Source organism: Gavia stellata, chromosome 4 (assembly GCF_030936135.1).
Source record: "Gavia stellata isolate bGavSte3 chromosome 4, bGavSte3.hap2, whole genome shotgun sequence".
Taxonomy (NCBI): domain Eukaryota; kingdom Metazoa; phylum Chordata; class Aves; order Gaviiformes; family Gaviidae; genus Gavia; species Gavia stellata.
In genome coordinates this window covers 8886320-8907110 of record NC_082597.1, presented here as the reverse complement: position 1 = coordinate 8907110, position 20791 = coordinate 8886320, and the positions used below count along the sequence as shown (strand labels likewise).

Below are 20791 nucleotides of genomic sequence, written 5' to 3'. Positions count from 1 at the left end.
ACACAATTCTACAGTAAAAGGTAATACTTGATGTATGATTGTTGAGTTTGAATCGGCAAAAAGTGAACAGCAAATCAAAAAGCAGCAATCTTTTTCTACCAAAGAGGAGGGAGAACCTCCTGGTGTTTAGGTAGCAGCACTGAGGAGTTGCAGCATCCATGACCAGGGACAGTCCCAGAGTGATTCTTCTCTCAGTTTTCCCTTTGTTCTTTTTCTTGCAGAGGCCGTTACTGTCCTTGTAACTTCTTGGTATCTCTTTTATCTTTTCACCGTACACAGGATGCTTTGCATACGCTGTACACATGTTCTTCTTCCTATTGATTATGCCCTAAAAACAATCCCCCCTTGTTGCCAGGGTTGAATTTCTTCAGTGATCAGTAGCTGACTGTTTGTGTGCAGCTCTGGAGCCTCAAGCATTTTCCTGTGCTTTTGTTACAGAACTCTCCCACTCTCTTCCTGTAGGAACACTTTCTCTGTGGCTCTTTATCTTTTACAGTAGGTCTTAAATTTGCTACAAAATACTAGAAAATGCTTGATCATATGCAGAAGTGTATGGGACGGGTTTGCTGGACTCTTCTAGTCTAAGCAGCAATGACATAATTGCCAGTAACAGCAGACGGTTGTGCTCTTGAGGTCCCTTCCAAGTCTATTCCTTTGACATAAATAATGATACGTCATGTGCCCATATAAATAATTTTTACCTATAGTTTCTCTGAAAGTAGAGTTTTTCCACTGTATTTATCTATGGCCCTGATGGATAGAGCAGCTGCTCACTGCTCCAAGATCCTGATGTCAGCTTGGTAGCAAAGATTGGCCTGCTGTGCCAGGACAGATCTCCACCAGACAGTGGCAAGTAAGACACTGTATGAAGCTGCTATGGGGAACTGACAAAAATGTGCTGAAAAAGTTTGTTAAACTTCCTCTGTTACATCTGCACATCTATTTGAATAGCTAATGGCTAGTTAATGGTCCAGTAACTGAAAGAATAAAAAGCCCATCTTTAAAGGCTCTTTCGAGAAGAAAATATTTCAAGTCAGATGAAGGTTTGAGGTAGTGCTGTTAATGTCCTTTCTAGATCTCTGAAACACTTTATCAGACTAAGCCTACCAATGTGTCTCTGCTTCCACCATTAAACAGGCAAATAGATCAGCATTTTCTTTTTACATTTTCCCCTGAGGTCCAGTGATTGCGGTTGCTGTTGCTGAACTGATTCAGTGGAGCAAAACATTAGCAAAAATGATTCTGTGCTCCCAGCTTTATCTTTTCTTCTTGAGAGCAGAAGAATTTGCAAGTATTAATAGGACATGCAGCTTGCATGTTGTAGGATAATGCACGCCAATGAACACTGATGAAGTTGGGAGAGGTGACATGCTACCTTTGCAGCTGGTGTGTGATATGCCTGAATAACCTTGAAAGACAGTTCTTATCCTTTATATCACTATCTTTTCACTGAAATTCATTGTTGTGAGTAGCCCACTTTCACTTCTCGATTGGCTGACTCAGCGTTTGGTCATTCATGAGATGATATACTCTATTGAATACTGACTTAACCTGTCATTTTAGTAGATGTGCATTTCTAGCCATGGCATTATTGTATGGAAATGAGTAAAAAGAAAATCCACACTCAAGCCTTTACAAAGGGAGATGAGTCATATTTAATGTGTGTGGTGGGCCTTACTGAAAGCATTAGTTTGATGATTTCTCCATCAGTGGCCAAAATTCAAGCCAGCCATCTTTCATATCTTCTTTGACACAACTCCCTTTGTAGTCTAATAACTGGAGAACTATCGGTAGAGGAAGCTACCCACCTTCCTGATGGCAACTCAATTTAGGCAAAGCCCACCTTTGGAGGTGGCTATTTCTCTCCACTGACTATAGGAGCTCTGTAAGAAAACTACACTCCTAATATAGACACTCTAATTAAGTTTAGGTTAAAGAAATATAGGCCACTTTTTTCATGCACATATTATATTCTCAGAGAAAACTAATCTGCTCCAGAATCTTACACCGTGACATGTGTGAAACATTTACATTTCCAGCTGAACTCCAAGTCTTCTTTGTCATCCACCAACATTATGTCAGATGTGCCAAATAAATAATATAACTGAGCATAAAGGTTCCTCTGTGTGTTTCACCATAGCATTGTTTCGTTATTCCAGCTCTGAAGCATCCTACAACTCCTTTTTTAGCACAGAATGTTCAACAAATTTGAGCTTCAGTTATTTCAAAAAGACGGTCTCCTTAGAATTCACTACTTACGGTTTTATTTTCCTACTGGAAGTACAATTTCATTTTGCAGATTACCTCATTATTAGCAATTTGTAGGGTGATTGCTGAGAGTTTTCAGTAGCTTCTTAACAAGAATAATACCGTAGAGTTGTAAGATTTGCAGGAAGAGGCAATACATTTGTTAGACTGCCCACATATCTGCAAAAAACAGAGAACCTTTTGGCGTAACACCTCTTTGCCATATCTTGTCTTGCATCTTGATCAGACCTCGTGTTTCTAAACTATACACTTGTAAAGAAGTGAACAAAAAGCTCTCAGCAATCACTCTGCAAATGGATAGTAATGAGGCTGTTTGCAAAGTGAAATTGTGTTTCTAGGAGGAAATAAAAACCTGATATACTGAACTCCAAGCAGAGCTGTTCCTTCAAGGTAATTGAAGATCAAATTTATTGAGCAATTTTTCTGATGACCCAATGAAGTGACCTCGTGCCTGAAAGCTTGTGCATTTCTTCCACCTATAGACTGGTCTATTAAAAAATACTGCCTTTCTTATGGGCTTGAAATTTCTTGAATCTTAGACCATCACAGCTACAATTTTACTACTTAGTAGTAGTAAATAAGTAGTAAAAAAAATAAGTAATCAAATCTATGTCAGCCCACCTGATTTGGGAGTGTCTTCATATCAAGCCAATTAGGAAATAACAGCCAGAGGGTCTATTTCATGGTTTATTTGATTCTGATCTCTAAGGGCAAACTAGCTAACTAAATTATTCAGAGCACTGTCTGGAAACACCTCTCTAATCCTCAAATCCCCACAGAGGAGAGAATGTTTTAACCAACTTCCTTTAATATCTTAATAACTGAATCTATTCATATTTCCTTCAGGCTGACAAAGAAGGACAAAAAAATATTATCAGGTATTCAACACTTCTTTACGCATCAGCTACTGTATGCAATCCGGGGGTGGAATTAGCACATCATGAAATGGTGCCTCCAAAAAGAGAAAGATTCATGCCTCTGTGACATAACTGAGTCCCTCATTTAGTCCAAAAGTGAATTTTAGCCAAATTAAAACACAGCTTCAACCTCTTTCAGCTGCACCTCGGCTGTATTGAGAAGGGAGGGGTATGGCACAGCACCAGTTCCCAGCGCTGAGGTTAAATGAGAATGTCCCTCACCCAGAAGTCCAAATCGGACACAGAGGACTCATAATCCCGGGACTGGCAGAAAGTCCGAACCAAAATCTCAAGCTCTCAAGGCAACTTTAATGTTCAGCGCCTGGCAGATAGCTCACCAGCGAACTTATTTTTTTTCTCAGACCAGAACATTTCAAGAGATACCAAAGTCCAGCCTGGAACTTATAGTTCCAGCTCCCGAGTTTTTGTGTTGTCACCCTAACAGTGGCCATAATTCTTCATAACGGGATTGGGTTCCCCTTGCTTCTGTTTACAAAATAACTAGTTGGCCTGAGGGAGGAGTTAGGCAGTTTAAAGTCATGGTTTAATTTCTTTTGTAATTGCAAGTTGATTGCTAGTATAAATTACCTTGCATATACTTTGGCCCTTTGCCAGCCATTTCCTAAAGTGGATAATCTTAAATTAAAAGAGTGTTACAAATTGAAAGGCATTGCTATGTTGGAATCTCACAAATCATTCATATCAATTATCAACCTAGCAGACTTATTAAAAAAGAAAAACACCTTGGATGCTTTTCCATGAATGCTTGATTTATTTTAAAGTTGGACTAATGCAACTTTAACCAAAAGACTTCAAGAAATTTTCTTAATTTCAGGGGATATGGTTTGTAGTTTTAAGGGGAAATATATTGACTGTAAAACATTTACAAGCTTTCTGCCTTCCACGACTCCGAATCCTTTAAGGAATCAGAAATCCCCTTTTTAATTCCTTAAATTTCCTTTAAAAATAAGAGTGATTTCGTAATTTCCTTGATGAAGGGTTGTACCTTAGCATCTAGTTCATTCTCCCCGAGTCCTTAAGACCACACATATGCCCAAGGGCCACACAAGCAAGAGGACAACACACACCTGAAAATGTAAAACATTATGCTCAAGGCAAGCATTTCACAGGAAAGGTAGCTAGGGAGTTCTGCGTCCATCCAGGCTGAGGAGAATGACAAGCTGAATTAACCCTTCTAACTTTTCGGACCCTTCTTGGTTTGTTTCGCCAGCGTCCACATTACTTTTCTCCTGGACTGTTCTCTCTGATAGCGTTCGCAGCAGTCACAGCAGCCTGTGCAGACAGCTTGGAAGAGACACCCCTTAGCAGGTACATTGCAGAGAGCTTGTACGAGTTGTTATCGCTCGGCGCTCCAGCTGTGAGCCTTTCTGTTCCAAATATTGGTGATATTCATCTCACTTAACTTTGGATACATATATTGCAGATGTATTTTAGCTAGTCACTCATTATGGTCAGCAGAAAGAAAAACAGGTGCAGTTCAGCTGAGCTATCCTAGATACCTATTCTAAGGTGAACCCTAGAAATACCCGTTCTCCTTTGTAGGACAGAAGCTTGGGATAGCTAACTCATATGCAGATACCCGTGTGATAGATCTTTGCAACTAGGCCTGGGGAAACATTTCTGCCTCTGACAACTGCAAACGCTGCGGGGGTCTATGACAGGTGTTAAAATTCCCTACAACAAGCGAGTTTCTAACCTGAGAGAGAAACCATAGAGCTGAATGGAAAATCTGTAGACATAGAGAGGAAAATTACATTTGTAGGAGGCTAATCAGTCTCATGCATTTCTTGAATGAGAAGAAGCAATACTGCATATGACCCAAACACATCCAAAAACAATGGTGCAGAGGTTAAAAGTGACTACTTGTCTCTGCAAAAACTGATATTTTAAGCCCATTCATTATTTACTAATTGTGGAGAGGTATAATTTAGTAACACTTCACTCTGATCATTCCCCATACTAACTTTTAATTTGCCAAATTTTGATGTCCCTTCTGGAATCAGGTATGAAACCAGCTGTATTATACCGAGGTAGGAACAAGAGTGGGTGCATCAGGTTTCCATTACTCGGTCTGAATGTTCAGCCAAGCAGAAATAAGTCACTTTGACCTCAATAAAGCATAGCTAGCTACAAATAAAAGAAAATTAAAAGATATATGCATTCTTGGGGTCCTTTGTGATACTTAAGATAAGGCATCACACACGCAGAGAAGCCCGTTGGACAAACACACCATATCCTGTTTTTATATTATTAATAAGGCTCTTCCTTACAGTGCTTTAATAAGGCATTGCCCTGGATATGTAACAGGAAGGAATAGGAGGCATTAAAAAAACTATATTTTTCCATTACATAAACAAATGCCTTGTTTTTCAGCCTTAAATCAGAAGTTCAGAGTTTTTGCAGCACCATCTAGTGAGACTAAAGAGATTTTACTCAATCTTTCAGAAACTCCAGCCTGTTCCCTCTTTACATTTGCATTTCTTTTTAATCATGATCTCCTTATAGTCTATTGGCTGAAAGTCTTTGGGGCCAATAAGCTGTTGAAGAAGGTGTCTTTGGTGCACACAATAATCCTTTTTACATTTCTTTCTGAACCACATGAAATCCCACAGCTTTGCAAACTGCCGAGCTGAAAAACTGCAGAGCTTTCATCAAGCCTTGTTATTAATGAATTGCCTCCTAGCAAGTGAGCTGTGCCTCTGATCTGTACCTTGTTTTGAAAGAATACACTCTGCAAGCAAAGAACAGATGTGTGTTTTATTGGATATGAAGGATATTCTCAGATGTAGGCATACCTGTCATCATTCCTACCAGGAAGTGTTGGAGATGATATTTTCTATAAGACAACATCTATACACTCAGCTCTGTGCCAAACACATGCAAGACTCTGTATGCAAAATATCCGTCCTGGCCCAAAGATACTGCTGGCAAACAAAACTCAGTCTGATTCCAAGCCAGTTAAGATGATGCTCAACATTTCCTAGGCTGCCCTGTCTCTTAAAAGTTTCCCTGTGCCTAACTAGGATTAAAACCACTTTGTTTGCTTCATCTACACATTGCTGGTTAAAAGATCCTGGAGTTTTTCACCCAACTGAGCCAATGTGAGGAATCAGAAACATTTCAAAAAAGATTTCTCATACCACCTCTTAAAATAAAGGTTTTGGCCAATAAGAAAATAAATCCCCCCATCAGAACTTTCTTTCTGAATTCTTTTGTGTCACCAAAAGCTGTACATCACTGACAACAAAAATAATAAAGATTTCTAAATTAAAATAACTGCCTGCTTCTAACAGCACATACGCACATACTTGCAAGTTATGTGACTGTTGGAAAAGATGATCCCACTGTAGGGAGATGAAAACAAAATGGCAAAATTCACTATATAAAAGCTATGATGTTATTTTATGTTCTTATCCATATCTGCTACAAAAATAGTCATAAAACTACACAGTCTTTCCTCTCTTATCTGAAGATGAAGGAGTTTGACCTCCACTTACACAATGGCATCCTTCTCCTTCGATAGGATTTCTTCAGTGAGCTGATAGAGGCGGGCTGCCTGCACCACGGCTCCATGGGTTTCTGTCTTCTGCGCTCTGTATACCTGAGTGTTTCTCCTATTGCCATAAATGTCACTGCTGTTGCATCTTCATTGCTGAACTGCTGCAAGCTGGAGCACAAAGCATTGCTAGTTTATCTTTAAGTCACTTTTAATTATCCTTTTTTTCCTTGATGACTACTTTTATAGAACTTCTCTTGGATAACGGCTTTGCATAAGGATAATGCACTTCATGAAGTGCAAGGGGAGGAGAAGATTCAAAGGTACTGCTCAAAGGAGACAAAGTTTTTTTGTCATTCAGATAGCCTCCTACCTAGCAGCATGGGTAGACCCAGAAAGTCTTGTCTTTCATCTCCCAAGGGACAAATCCAAAACAGCTTAGGTACAACTCCAGAAAAGACCTGCTAACCATACCTGTTATAAAGATTGTAGGTTTACTCTCAAAACTGAAATTTAAGTACAAAAAAATTCTCAGAGTGACTTATGACATGGCCTGACATCATCTCTGGGAAAATCATCTACCAATACACAAAAAGTATTCTTTTTACTCTAGAACATAAAGTCCTGTTTTCCTATTACATTCTTGCCTATAAGCATCTTATTTTTATGATTATTATTAGATCATATTTTCTGAAAACATGACTTTTTGGAATTGGTTCTACAGGATCTAGAATATGTTGATAAATATCGGTTAAAATGCCTTAGTAATTTTATATGCAGTTAGTGGGTATATTAATTGCTGCCACCCAGTGGGCTCATTTGTAGGCTTTGGCTCACCATACTATAATTTTATACATCATTGTTTGGTTAAATGATTTCAACCTCTCCAGCTGAAGGAGTGTGATTTATTTTCCTCTATCAGCAGCCACTAAAAATGAATGTTTCAAGCTACAAGCTGTGGTTAACTTACTTAAAAAGTATTGTCCTAAAAAAACCTTTTCTTCACATTTGTAGCATGGGAACAGCCCCATGGAAGGCAACATATGCATGAGCCTCAAGTTAACTATACGTGAGATTGCCTGCTTTGCCTTCTGGACCTAGCTGCAAAGTCCAAGGCAAATACTTGGCTCTATTTAAATGATAAATATTCTATCATCAGAACTAAGAAGTTGTTAAACATGTTACACAGGGGGAACTCTTTCCTGAAAAGTGCTGATATTTCTGACCCTCACGTAACTTGCCCTGGGGTACTCATGCACTTGAAATTACGCACTTGTCAGAAGATAAGCCATGCAACGAGTTCACAGTTTGTCTTGCTTACCTGTGGCTCCACTGGTCCCAGTAAAAGTCACAGGTTCTCAGCACACCTCAGGAGCTGGCCTGTGTAACACTGAAGTGAATAAATTGTCTCTTAAAACTGGGCTGCTGTGTGAACAGCTTCTACAATCTGTAGAAGTGTTATGAACAATGAAATAAGACGCTGGCAATGACAACACATTATTGAAGAGCTGTTAAGTGCTGCATTATGATTTCATTTTAATGCTGCTCCTGGATGAGAGGGCTTGCATGTCTGTGCATGAGGAGGAGGACAGAGAGAAGGGAAGCTGCTTAATAGTCTTATTGTTGACCTATATTTTGAATTTAGCTACCTGTTTAATTTAGAGCATGTTATTTCCAGGAGGACTGGCTGTTTGGGGGAGTATTATGCTGCCTTTAATTTTTGTGCTCTCAGAGGTCCTGTTGGGCTAGACAGGGGTACAACTAGATGCCAACAGTGAAGAAAAAGAGAAAATAATCCTCTTTCTTACACATTCCTGGGTTACCCAGACCTAGTCTGTAATCCTGAAAACCAAGGCTGTCCACCACTGTTGTTGACACAGGTGAGGTGGTAAAGCGCAGGAGAAGGCAGGGGTAAGAACAGGCAGTCTTGGCTCAAACCCAGAAGAGGCTATAGCTGGGCATAAATTATCTTCCAAGATTGCCCTAAGATAAGAATAAAGTTGGGAAAGAAATACACTCCAAGTCCAGCACCTGGGGAGGTGCAAGTTATGCATCAACCCTCCAATCAGGGCTTCTGTGCCAAAAACCACTGTCCCTTTTACTGGCCTTAGTGGGAGTACGGCAAAATAAGGTAACACTCTGCAGGAATAAAGGTGGAAGAATTTGGCCTCAGTGCTTTATAGAAGTTAAATGAATCTGCTGCAAGAAATCCGAAGTATCTGGAGGCTGAAGTGGAGGAAGATATTACACCCTTATACGATATTGCTCATTGCACAGCATGGGTACAGATGCAGGGAAAAAGATTTATTCCAGCAATGACAGTGAAACCACTTCTGTAACCAAAGACACTGGGGAATGAAATCACCTTTATTGCTCATCAATGGCAAAAAAAACCCTTTTTGCTTCCTGCCTATAAAGCTGTTCACCTTTGATGCTACAGCAAACGACCAATAAATCACATGGTAAATGCAATTTCCTCCTACATTTTTAATATTTCTTCATTCCCTGCATGAGCCTCAGCTGGAGGAAAAAACAAAAACTCTCTAGAGCTTACCAGTTGGAAGTATTACGATATTGATTTCACAGAAGGTCACAGATCCAGTTCGTGGTTTTTTCATCTATTCCCCAAACAAGATATAGGACCAAAGCAGCACATGCTGGCAACCTCAGACCAGACAAGAAATATCATAAACTGGTAAAATTGAAGCAAAATAGAAGGGATCGAAAACTTCCTACAACACAGGGAGAAGTGAGAAAGACATAGAAAGAAATTGAGGACTTCATAGTTACTTCTCCATCATCCTCAAAATGAATCCTCTATTCAACCGCATTCCAGACTGTTGGCCTCAAAACTGATGTTTATTGATCTGGCTGTTCAAATATCCTTATATCATGACAGCCGAATTTCACCAAATAACGCTACGTCTCAGAAGCAGATCTCCTTCTTTCAAGAGAAAATGTGAAAGGTAGCAGTTGTGCATACTGGGGTAAATAATTGTATCCAGGGCAAAAAAAGTAAAGTCATTGGTAATCTAACGTGACTTTCCACATTCACAAATATTTCTCATGCAGTAAAGTGAGATAGAGTTCTATTATCTAAGTTCTTTTCTTCTTCCAAATTCAAACAAGGCAAAAACATTTCAAAAATAAGATAAAAAGGTAGACCTCTCTACTTACCTGTTGGCACTTGAATTGGTTTCTATAAGCTGTCAGGTGTCTGTGCTTGCCAAAAGGATGAAAAAAGTCATCTGCTGTTTTGATAATAGCATTCTCTATTTCCTTTTTTTTTCACAGCTCCATTCAACCCTCCCAATGCCGCAGAGAGTATGGTCAAATTTGATGCCTATGGAGATGGGATAGGACGATACAACGTGTTCAATTTTCAGTACACTGGAGGCAGATACTCCTATGTGAAGGTTGGTCAATGGGCAGAAACCTTGTCACTTGAGGTAGACTCCATCCACTGGTCCAAGAGCTCTGTCCCCGTCTCCCAGTGCAGTGACCCCTGTGCTCCTAACGAGATGAAGAATATGCAACCAGGAGATGTCTGCTGTTGGATTTGTATTCCCTGTGAAACCTATGAGTACCTGGCTGACGAGTTTACTTGTGCAGACTGTGGACCTGGAAAATGGCCCACGGCTGACCTGACTGGCTGTTATGACCTACCAGAAGACTACATCAAGTGGGAAGATGCTTGGGCAATAGGTCCTGTTACCATTGCATGCCTGGGCTTTATTTGTACTTTCATGGTCATTGCAGTGTTCATTAAGCACAACAATACCCCCCTGGTCAAAGCCTCTGGCCGTGAACTGTGCTACATATTGCTTTTTGGGGTCTTCCTGTCTTACAGCATGACTTTCTTCTTCATAGCAAAGCCTTCTCCGGCTATCTGCACCCTGCGTCGTTTGGGACTAGGAAGTTCCTTTGCTGTCTGCTACTCTGCCCTTCTGACAAAAACAAACTGCATAGCCAGAATATTTGATGGTGTAAAGAATGGTGCTCAAAGGCCTAAGTTCATCAGCCCCAGCTCTCAGGTCTTCATCTGCCTGAGTCTCATTTTGGTACAGATTGTGGTGGTGTCCGTGTGGCTTATCTTGGAGGCCCCTGGCACTAGGCGGTACACTCTTCCTGAGAAGAGAGAGACTGTCATATTGAAATGCAATGTCAAAGATTCCAGTATGTTAATCTCCTTAACATATGATGTAATCCTCGTAGTCTTATGCACTGTATATGCCTTCAAAACAAGGAAATGTCCAGAGAACTTCAACGAAGCCAAGTTTATCGGTTTCACAATGTACACAACGTGCATCATTTGGCTGGCCTTTCTCCCCATATTTTATGTGACATCCAGTGACTACAGAGTAAGTCTTTGGATATCTGTTTCCATAAATCATGTGCATCACTTTAAATGACCCTGTCGTCATTCACTAAAAGCTTCTTTCACTTCTTTTGTCATCTGGATCCCTTGCAAACAGCCCTGTTTCAATGTTAATGTCCACTTAAGCATATTATCAAATTTTAGCTTATCTCTACATGAGCATGTACAGTTAGACATGTAAGGAATTAGTACTATCAGTCTGATTGTGATAGAGGCATAGTGTATGGATTAAATATTCATACTGGTACATCAGTATGTGAAGGCATAGTCCTACCAGAAAAACCTAGTAGATCATGCGCTAGAATGAGTCATAATGAGTTATTTGGTGGAGGTGGGCCTTAAATTAAAAACTGAACTAACTAGTCTCCTTCTGCAAAAGAATCTGCCATTTAAACATGGTATTTTCTTCCAAATAAGAAAGGTGAGGAAAGAATTTCAAAATTTCCTATGAAACAGGAAAAGTTCCAACAAATGTTATGCTTGAATATTGAACTTTTTATTCTTTCTCCACTTTGTAGGGGATAAAACACATACCTCACTGAGCAGAAAATATTGGCCAGCCTTCACCAACAAACTTAAAAACCATTAAATGGTTTAAATTGACACACAGTGTTGCAAAGCTTCAAGTTCAATAAAATCATATTTTTGGATAGAAGGAAATTGTCTCAGAAAAAGTTTCAGATCTGCTCCACTGGAAATCTCACAGTTATTATGATGTGAGAAGTGACTGCTGGAGTTTGCCCTTACAGCAGTTTGCGGTGAATTAATTCACCTTTCTACCAGAAGAAAGGCAGCAGACTAACTTCGGGTAGTATTATAATCAGTAGTATGTACATGAAATAGCATATAAAACTGTAGAGCTAATAGTGTCGTTTAACATACTTTTGGTGTGACCACCCTGGAATAGTATATTTAGTACTATTTTTCTCAGCTTAGGAAAGGTACTGAAAATCTCTAGAAAACAGGGATAGATAACAAACGACACAGTAAAAGACATGCAGAGTGACAGTAAAAGAGCTAAATATATTTAGTCTAGACAAGAGTAAACCCAGGGAGACGTGATCACAGACTATAAATAATTTCAAGGCAACAAAAAGAGAGAAAGGGATTATTCAGTCTCAGAGAAGTTAGAATGGCAAGTAATGGATTGAAGCTAATGAATGAAAAGTTTAAGGAAGGCACTGGGGAACAGCTCCGGACACCCAAAGTAATCAGGAAGATAGACACAGAAGGCGGGTAATATCAGTGCGGACACTCACATAAGTGGGCAGCACAGACACTAATGGTCAAGAGGAGCGTGGCTTGATTGCTCAAGCAGCATTTTTCAGCCTTATCTCCTGAGTGGGATTTTCAAAACCACCCGTAGGCATTTAGGCAGTCCTACCAAATTGACAGAAAATGCTTTTAACACCTTTTTTGATACTTTCATGACATGTCAGGAGCTTGTTGAAAATCCCATCCTATATGTCTACACTTCTGGGGTTCCTTTGAAAAGCCTTTATTTAATTTCCATGCAGTGTTACATGTTGACTCTGAATCAACCTGTGCCATCCTAATGCAGACCAATACTGGTGGCATCACCAATAAACAGCCACAGAAACACAATAGTAGCAATGAAAAAAAGGAATATTGACTGGCTTGAGATTTCATCATTAAGCACAAACATTACTTAGGATTCACCCTTCTGAAAAAAAAAGGGAGAGCTCCTGGAAATTTATCCAGAGATTTGGTGTTGACCTCACTGTAGTAGTTAAAGAACAAACAAAAAAAAGTAGTTCAACACAGTATACATCCCTACCAATACTGAAGCAGAAATGTCCCTGTATGAACCCTATGAACCCTAACATGCTGTGCCGGACAGCATGTTAGATATGTTGGGATAGCATATTACTGTATGTCTTACAGATTCACTCACCAGATAACCCTGCTATTTGGTTAAGGCCTTCTCTGCTGTGAGAAGGGTTTATGGTATAGCTATGCCTCAGTACATACATGCTTTTCTTCTCTTAGTCTAAGCTTGCTTATATTGGCATGACCACTCTCTTCTCCCTGAATCAAATACATTTTAACAGTAAAAGGAATTCTGGGGGAAGGGTTTACAGTAGAGCTCTTGGTGATTCAATCATGACATCAGCTGTGGGATTTTTCCACACACAACGTGTCTTCACATAATCACCAAGGTTGGAAGGGACCTCTGGGGATTGTCTTGTCCAACCCTACCCAAAGCAGGGTCACCTACAGCAGGTCACTCAGGGCTATGTCCAGTCAGGTTTTGAATATCTCCAAGGATGGAGACTCCACAACCTGTCTGGGCAACCTGCACCAGTGTTTGACCATCTTCCTAGTTTTCTTATGTTTAAACAGAATTTTTTACATTTTGGTTTGTGCCCATGGCCTCTTGTCCTGTCACTGCGTGCCACTAGGAAAAGTCTGGCTCCTTTTTCTTTTCTCCCCCCATGAGGTACTTACACACACTGATAAGATCTCCTGAGCCTTCTCTTCTCCAGGATGAACAATCCCAGCTCTCTCAGCTTCTCCTCATATGACGGTTGTTGCAGTCCCTTGATCATCTCCATGGCCCTTTGCTGCACTTCGTCCAATATGTTCATGTCTTTCTTGTACTGGTGAGTCCAGATCTGGGCACAGCACCCCACGTGTGTCTCACCAGGACTGAGCAGAGAGGAAAGATCACTGCCCTTGACCTGCTGGCAATGCTCTGCATAATGCAGCCCAGGAGGCCATTGACCTTCTTTGCTGCAAGGTCACGTTGCTGGCTCATGATCTACCGGTTGTCCCACCAGAAGCTTCAGGATCTTCTCTGCAAGGCTGCTTTCCAGCTGGGTGTCCTCCAGCATGTACTGGTGCCTGAGGTTGTTCCTCCCAAGGTGCAGGACTCTGTTTTTCCCTTTCTTGAACTTCATGAGGTTCCTGTCATCCCATTTCTCCAGCTTGTCGAGGTATGCTGGATGGCAGCACAGCTATCTAGTGCACCTATGACTCCTCCCAATTCTGTATCATCTTCAAACTTCTTGAGGGTTCACTCAGTTCCAGCATCCAGGTTGTTAATGAAGGTGTTAAGCTACATTGGTCCTAATATCAATCCCTGGAACACCTGATAACTGGCTTCTGTCTGGACTTTGTGCCACTGATCTCAATCCTTTGAGCCCAGCAGTTCAGCCAGTTTTCAGTCCACTTCACTGTCCACTTATCTAGCCTGTACTTTATCAGCTTGTCAATGAGGATGTTACAGGAGACAGTGTCGAAAGCCTTACTAAAGACAAAATAAGTAATACCAACTACTCTCTCATCATCCACCATGCCAGTCATTTCCCTGTAGGAGTCTATCAGGTTGGTTAAGCATAATTTCCGCTGTGTAAATCCATACTGACTATTGGCAGTCATTGCTCATCCAGGTAAGCCTCCTGCCACATTTACTTGATTACCTGCCCATTGGGATGGGCCATTCTTAAGCTTGGATGAGGCGATTCTTGAAAAACAGCCAGGCCTCCTGGCACCTCTTCTCTCCAGGGCCGTATTCCATGGTATTCTTTTAAGGAGATGCCTGAACAGGTCAACCTGCTCTGCAGGGTGGCAATCCTACTTTTTGCCTTGCTTCCTCCTCTTGGGATCCACCATTCGCTGGCTGTGGCAGCCAAAGCTTTCCCTGACTGTCACATTCCTGACAAGTTCTTGCCTGTTTCTAAGTATGACATCATGAGGATCGTCTTCCTTCATCAGTTCCTCAATCACCTGTTTTAGGAAGTTGACCTCAGTGTGCTCCAAAAACCTCCTGCATTACCTCTGCCCTGCTGTCTTGTCCCTCCAGTGAGTATCAGGGCAGTTGAACTGCCCCAAGAAGACCAGGGCCTGCAAACATGAGACTTCTTCCACTTGTCTGAAAAATACCTCTTCTACTTCTTCCTGATTATGTGGTCTATAGCAAACACCCACCACAATGTTGTCCGCTTTGGTCTGCCCTCTAATCCTGACCCATAATCTATCAGCTGGCTCAAGACCCATTGCTGGGCAGAGCTCCATTCACTCCCACTGCTCTCTCACACAGAGTGCAACCCCCTCTACTCCCCCATCCTAGCAGGGTACTGACCTGTGCTGTAATTGCAGATCTGTAAGTAGAGCAGGAGCCATCTGCCTGCTGCCACAAGTCACAGACTTCCAGGCTTCATCATCATGGGAGTGTCCATTTCCCAACTAAACAAACATAGACATTCTAGTTCTTCTCTAGTACAGGGCAGGGTCTTGTACCTGCAGAGTGTCAGAGAAGATTGAGTCCATCTTTTTCCTATCATGTCTGATGCTGCAAAGTCTGCTGACCTCCCTCCGTAGCTTCTTAACCTGGCAACAGAAATCCTCCACGTCTCCTGCAGAAAAGGAGAACAACTCCCCCAGCCCCCATGGGAGACCTTAGGCAACCCTGCAGCCCCAAAGCTGAAGAGCTGCATCCTCCCTTGGGAGCTCAGTCTGGGTCAATCCTGATATGCCAGGGATAGTTGCCCCTGCAGGCACTGACGACCATGCCCTGTGGCATCCCCCTTGCTTCGCACACAAACACAGCCTTCAGCAAAGTGTCTAGCCCTCTTCTGTGCACATTTCTGCACCCTGCTGAACCTGTTAACTGCCCAGCACCTACAGAAGGCTCCTCCCAGCACCTGCAACAAGAGTGCCCAACCTTACCCAATCAAGAGTCAGCTCAGACCAAAGCTCCAAACTGGTCAAGGAGAGATGACAAAGCTCCTTAGGAGCTGATGGTGGTTGCTAAAAGTCACAGGCTCCTGCAGCAATCCTCTCCCAGCAGCAGCAAGGCACCCTGACGTTCCTTGAAGTGTTCCCAAGAGTCCTCCAATGACCCCAGAAAATGTTCCCAGAAGGTCTAGAAGATCCCAAAGCAGAGGCCAGGAACTGCTCTGCAAACTGCTGCATTTGGTGGCTGCCTCTGTTAGCTGCACTGTCAACAATTTAAAGGAGTACTCCTGGAAAAGATAGATTTCTCTGATGCCATTGATTTTCATGTAGAGATCCACATTAATTTCAGATTCAAAGATACAACGAAACCTGATATGATTAAATAAGTACACATAACATAAATTCACAACAGCCCCAATCTCTAGCACATTTAAGGGAATTTTCAACATGATCAGCTTGGACAAAAGCTTAAAAAAATGCATCAATAACACAGGAAGGGAAAAGTCTGAGTGTTGAACTGGTTATAATGAAATTAGGTGTCCAAAGTTCCTACCGTTTAGACAGTTTCTCCCCGCATTTTCTTTAGGGGTAATTCTGGCTCAAGGAGCTCACCCCCCACCAGTCATTCCTGTCTGGTCTAGCAGGATTGCCTCCGTTCTGCCAGCACACCAGTATCTGTGAGGCTAGCTTACACAGCAAACCACTGAGCTGACCTGGGTTAAAAGGAACTCTGTGGGATGGTGCTATTTTTAACCCAAATCATATCGTTGATCGAGTGTATGATTGTGTCAGCACAGCTGAGCTGCTCCAGGAGGCACAAACCCGAGCAGAGCAGTCTGGGGAGGAGGAGGGCTTAGTTAGTGAAGAGAACTTACCCTGAAACTATTACCTTCATAGAGTCATAGAATCATAGAATGGTTTGGGTTGGAAGGGACCTTAAAGATCATCTAGTTCCAACCCCCCTGCCATGGCCAGGGACACCTTCCACTAGCCCAGGTTGCTCAAAGTCCTGAGCAGCCTGGCTTTGAACACTTCTGGGGTTGGGGCATCTACAACTTCTCTGGGCAACCTGTCCCCGTGCCTCACCACCCTCACAGTAAAGAATTTCTTCCCAATATCTAATCTAAATCTACCCTCTTCCAGTTTAAAACCATCACGCCTTGTCCTATCACTACATTCCCTGATAAAGAGTCCCTCCCCATCTTTCCTGTAGACACCCTTTAAGTACTGGAAGGCTGCTATAAGGTCTCCCTGGAGCCTTCTCTTCTCCAGGCTGAACAATCTCAACTCTCTCAGCCTGTCTTCATAGGAGAGGTGTTCCAGCTCTCTGACCATTTTCATGGCCGTCCTCTGGATTCACTCCCACAGGTCCGTGTCTTCTTATGTTGGGGGCCCCAGAGCTGGATGCAGTACTCCATGTGGGGTCTCATGAGTGGACTAGAGGGGGAGAATCACCTCCATCAACCTGCCGGTCGTGTTTCTTTTGATGCAGCCCAGGATACGGTTGGCTTTCTGGGCTGCAAGCGTACACTGCTGGCTCATGTTGAGCTTCTCGTCAACCAACACCCCCAAGTCCTTCTCCTCAGGGCTGCTCTCAATCCGTTCTCTGCCCAGTCTGTATTTGTGCTTGGGATTGCCCCGACCCAGGTGCAGGACCTTACACTTGGCCTTGTTGAACTTCACGAGGTTCGCACGGGCCCACCTCACAAGCCTGTCAAGGTCCCTCTGGATGGCATCCCTTCCCTCCAGCGTGTCGACCACACCACACAGCTTGGTGTCATTGGCAAACTTGCTGAGGTTGCACTCAATCCCACTGTCCATGTCACCGACAAAGATGTTAAACAGTGCTGGTCCCAATATCGACACCTGAGGAATGCCAGTCGTTATTGGTCTCCACTTGGACATCAAGCTGTTGACCGTAACTCTTTGAGTGCAACCATCCAGCCAGTTCCTTATCCACTGACTGGTCCATCCATCAAATCCATGTTTCTCCAATTTAGAGACAAGGGTGTTGTGTGGGACAGTGTCAAATGCTTTGCAGAAGTCTAGGTAGATGATGTCAGTTGCTCCTCCCATATCCACCAATACTGTAACCCTGTCTTAGAAGGCTACCAAATTTGTCAGGCATGATTTGCCCTTCATCTATTCTTGTTTTATAAGAAAACTCCCTGTCCTGTTTTGCCAGTTCAAGAACCACCCAGAACTGACTGCAGACCCCTGTGGGCTAAATGCGGGGAAGTGAAGGAGAAAGTGCATCTGGAAACACTAAGGTGTCCCTTTCTCATGCTTCCGCTGTAAGCTCATCCATGTTCAATCACCCTGTGAGAGCTGAGCACCTTTTCATGGTGCTTGTCACATGTACTGTGGATAAAGAGTGATTATTACATGATCACATTAATTATATTTACTGCTGACAAAGCGTTTGGTGCTCTGTATATATACAAAACAACAAAGTCCATTCTCTACTCTATTTTTCATTTTGCACCAATTATTTCTGACAAGGACAGATGAGAAGCATTCCCATGGAAGAAGGCTAATCTCCAAGGACTGCAGGAGTGTAACTAAGGAAAAATGAGCCATGGATGTATAATCATTCAAATTAAGCAGTAGACTTTAGAGCAGTTTAATTCAACATCTTAATTAAGGAATCTGTTTGAAAGAAAAGAATATAAACTGAAAATGAGGCGGTAAACTGGCATCTAGTTATACCATTGAACAAAAAGGAAGAAAGATAGACAGTACCAGCAAAGTTACACTAACAAATGCCCCAAGGCAACTACTCTAAAATCCTGCAGCCTTACAAACAATTAATTTCTGAGCCCAAAAACTTATGTCTCAAAGTCAGGGCACCTTTCAGGCCCAGTCTGACAAATGTCACCAGCTCTTATGTTTACTGCAAATCACACCTATGTTCCTGCAAGGGATTGTTCAAGTCCTCTGATTAGGATTGAGGCTGGAGGCTAAACTCTTTTTCAAGTAGATGCTTTGCATGAGGCATCCAACGTAACCCCACATAAAGCACGGTATGTGCAAGCCAGTTTCCACTGCAGCCAGCTTTGCCTAGTTGTTGCATGACAGGCATTACAGAGAACTTCCTGATCAGTTTAGGAATCAAGGACATGGAGGATGAGAGAAAGAGAGCAGAACTACCCTTCCTTCACTAAACTGAGGAAGAACATGTTCGGTCAAGCTCCCCCTGATAAGCAGAGACACAGGGCACCATCAGCACCATGCACCTCACTCATATGATCCTAGGACTGTGGCAGATAAGGATGCGACAGATGCTCAAGCCAGCCTGTACCAGTGCAAAACCCCAGGACTCTGGTTCCTACTGTTGTATGATAATGCTTCTAATATTCTGCATTTCAGAGCTTTCCATACTGAAACACAGCGCTTTGCGCCCACTCTCTCCTAGGTGCAAACCACCACCATGTGCATCTCTGTGAGTCTGAGCGGCTTTGTTGTGCTGGGCTGCCTGTTCGCGCCCAAGGTGCACATCATCCTCTTCCAGCCCCAGAAGAACGTGGTCACTCACAGACTCCATCTCAACAGGTTCAGCGTCAGTGGGACCGGGACCACTTACTCCCAGTGTAAGTAACAAATCGTTTCCACCTTTCTATAAGGATGTGGGGTTGCAGTGAGTTTGGGTAAAGACAAGATGGGGTTTTTACCAGCAAAAAAAGACCTTTATAGGCTGGGCTGTGTACCCTGTGGAAGCATCACTTCATTTCTGTCTGGAGAGAAAAACTCCTTCTGCTCCCATGGGAATCAGCTCAGAGCCCGCTCTGAAGCTCACTGAAGTCAGCAGAAAGCTTTCGGTGGGCTCTGACTCCATCCCGCTGCGCAAAGCAAGTAGAGCCCATCACTTGCTGTCACTCTTACAGCAGTGAGAGGAACAGATTGCCCTGGAGTATTCCTGTCAAAATGACATGTCGGTAGGACCAGGGCCACAATGCAGCATGCTCTCAACGGCTCTTATCGCCTGCATTACAAGGAAAGGTTCCAAGTCTGCAGCAAATGCATACAAGGAATGCCATAAACTGCATCTGTACGCTGAGTGTTGAGCAATACCCTTTTTAAGTGCCACAGCCAGGAGAAGCAATCAGTGCTCTGTGGTAAGGACAACTCATCTGCTCAGCCTCCCTCCTTTCCCTCATATTCAGTCTCTTCATCCCAAGCAGTTTCACATCTGTGATTTTGATTTGAGGCTGTCGCTCCTCTTCTGGGTGAGTTGCTCAGAGAGTTTTTTTTATTTTTTAAAAAAAATATAGGTCACCTGTATGTTTGGGGTTTTTTTCCTTGTGAAGCTTAACTAGTCAAGCACACAACACCTTCTTTATGGAGCTCTGCAGACAGCATGTCTAACGTGGAAAGCTAATTGGAAAAGTACACTACAACTAGAGAGAGCCAAGGAATAAGAGAGGAAAGGGGGGACACAGAGCAAGGCTTGCCAGCAAGTTAGCCTTGGCTAGCCTAGCCTGAGGTTTTTGAGTGTGACCTAAATTTCAAAATTGGCTAGAAATCTTTGGCATTTCAGGTTTCAGACAGAATGTGGAAGGAACTTGGGACCCTGCTGTGTATCACATTGGCAGGGATTAGAAGGTAAAGGTGTCCCAGTCATCTCTGGGTCTCCCACCCCAAACCATGCTGTGTGTGAATGCCCATGCTCCCTTAACAAGAGAGATGCCATGAGGCTCTACTCGTCCCCCACCTCATCAGAGTCAGGACTGCATCCAGCCCTGACACCAGAAACCAAAATCTCCTTGCTGTTTTGGAAAACTTAAGAGAGATGAGATCGCCATAAGTGTCTAAAGTGCTGAGCACTCCCAAAAGGGCTGGATTTGCAAGACCAATGGATTCCCCATAACCTTTAGAAGTTTGGTCCCTTGGTGAAATGGTAAGTCCCATGAGATTGTTTTCATCCCTTATGAATTCTGTATAAGTGTTCTTTCCAAGTTTTTTAATTCTCTACTACTACAGAATAAGTTTAGTCAGAAACCATTTTGATTC

At 42.5% G+C, this 20791-nt stretch overlaps 1 protein-coding gene across 2 annotated transcripts in view; it reads left to right on the top strand.

Moving 5' to 3' along the window:
* Nucleotides 1-20791, top strand: part of GRM3 (glutamate metabotropic receptor 3) — a 53671-nt gene that overhangs the window by 28628 nt on the left and 4252 nt on the right. The window contains exons 3-4 of one of the 2 annotated variants that reach the window (XM_059816252.1): nt 9997-11063; nt 19197-19371. In XM_059816252.1, coding sequence (XP_059672235.1) covers nt 9997-11063; nt 19197-19371 — 1242 coding nt within the window. The remainder of the gene's footprint in view (nt 1-9996; nt 11064-19196; nt 19372-20791) is intronic. The other variant, XM_059816253.1, reaches the window with a different exon arrangement.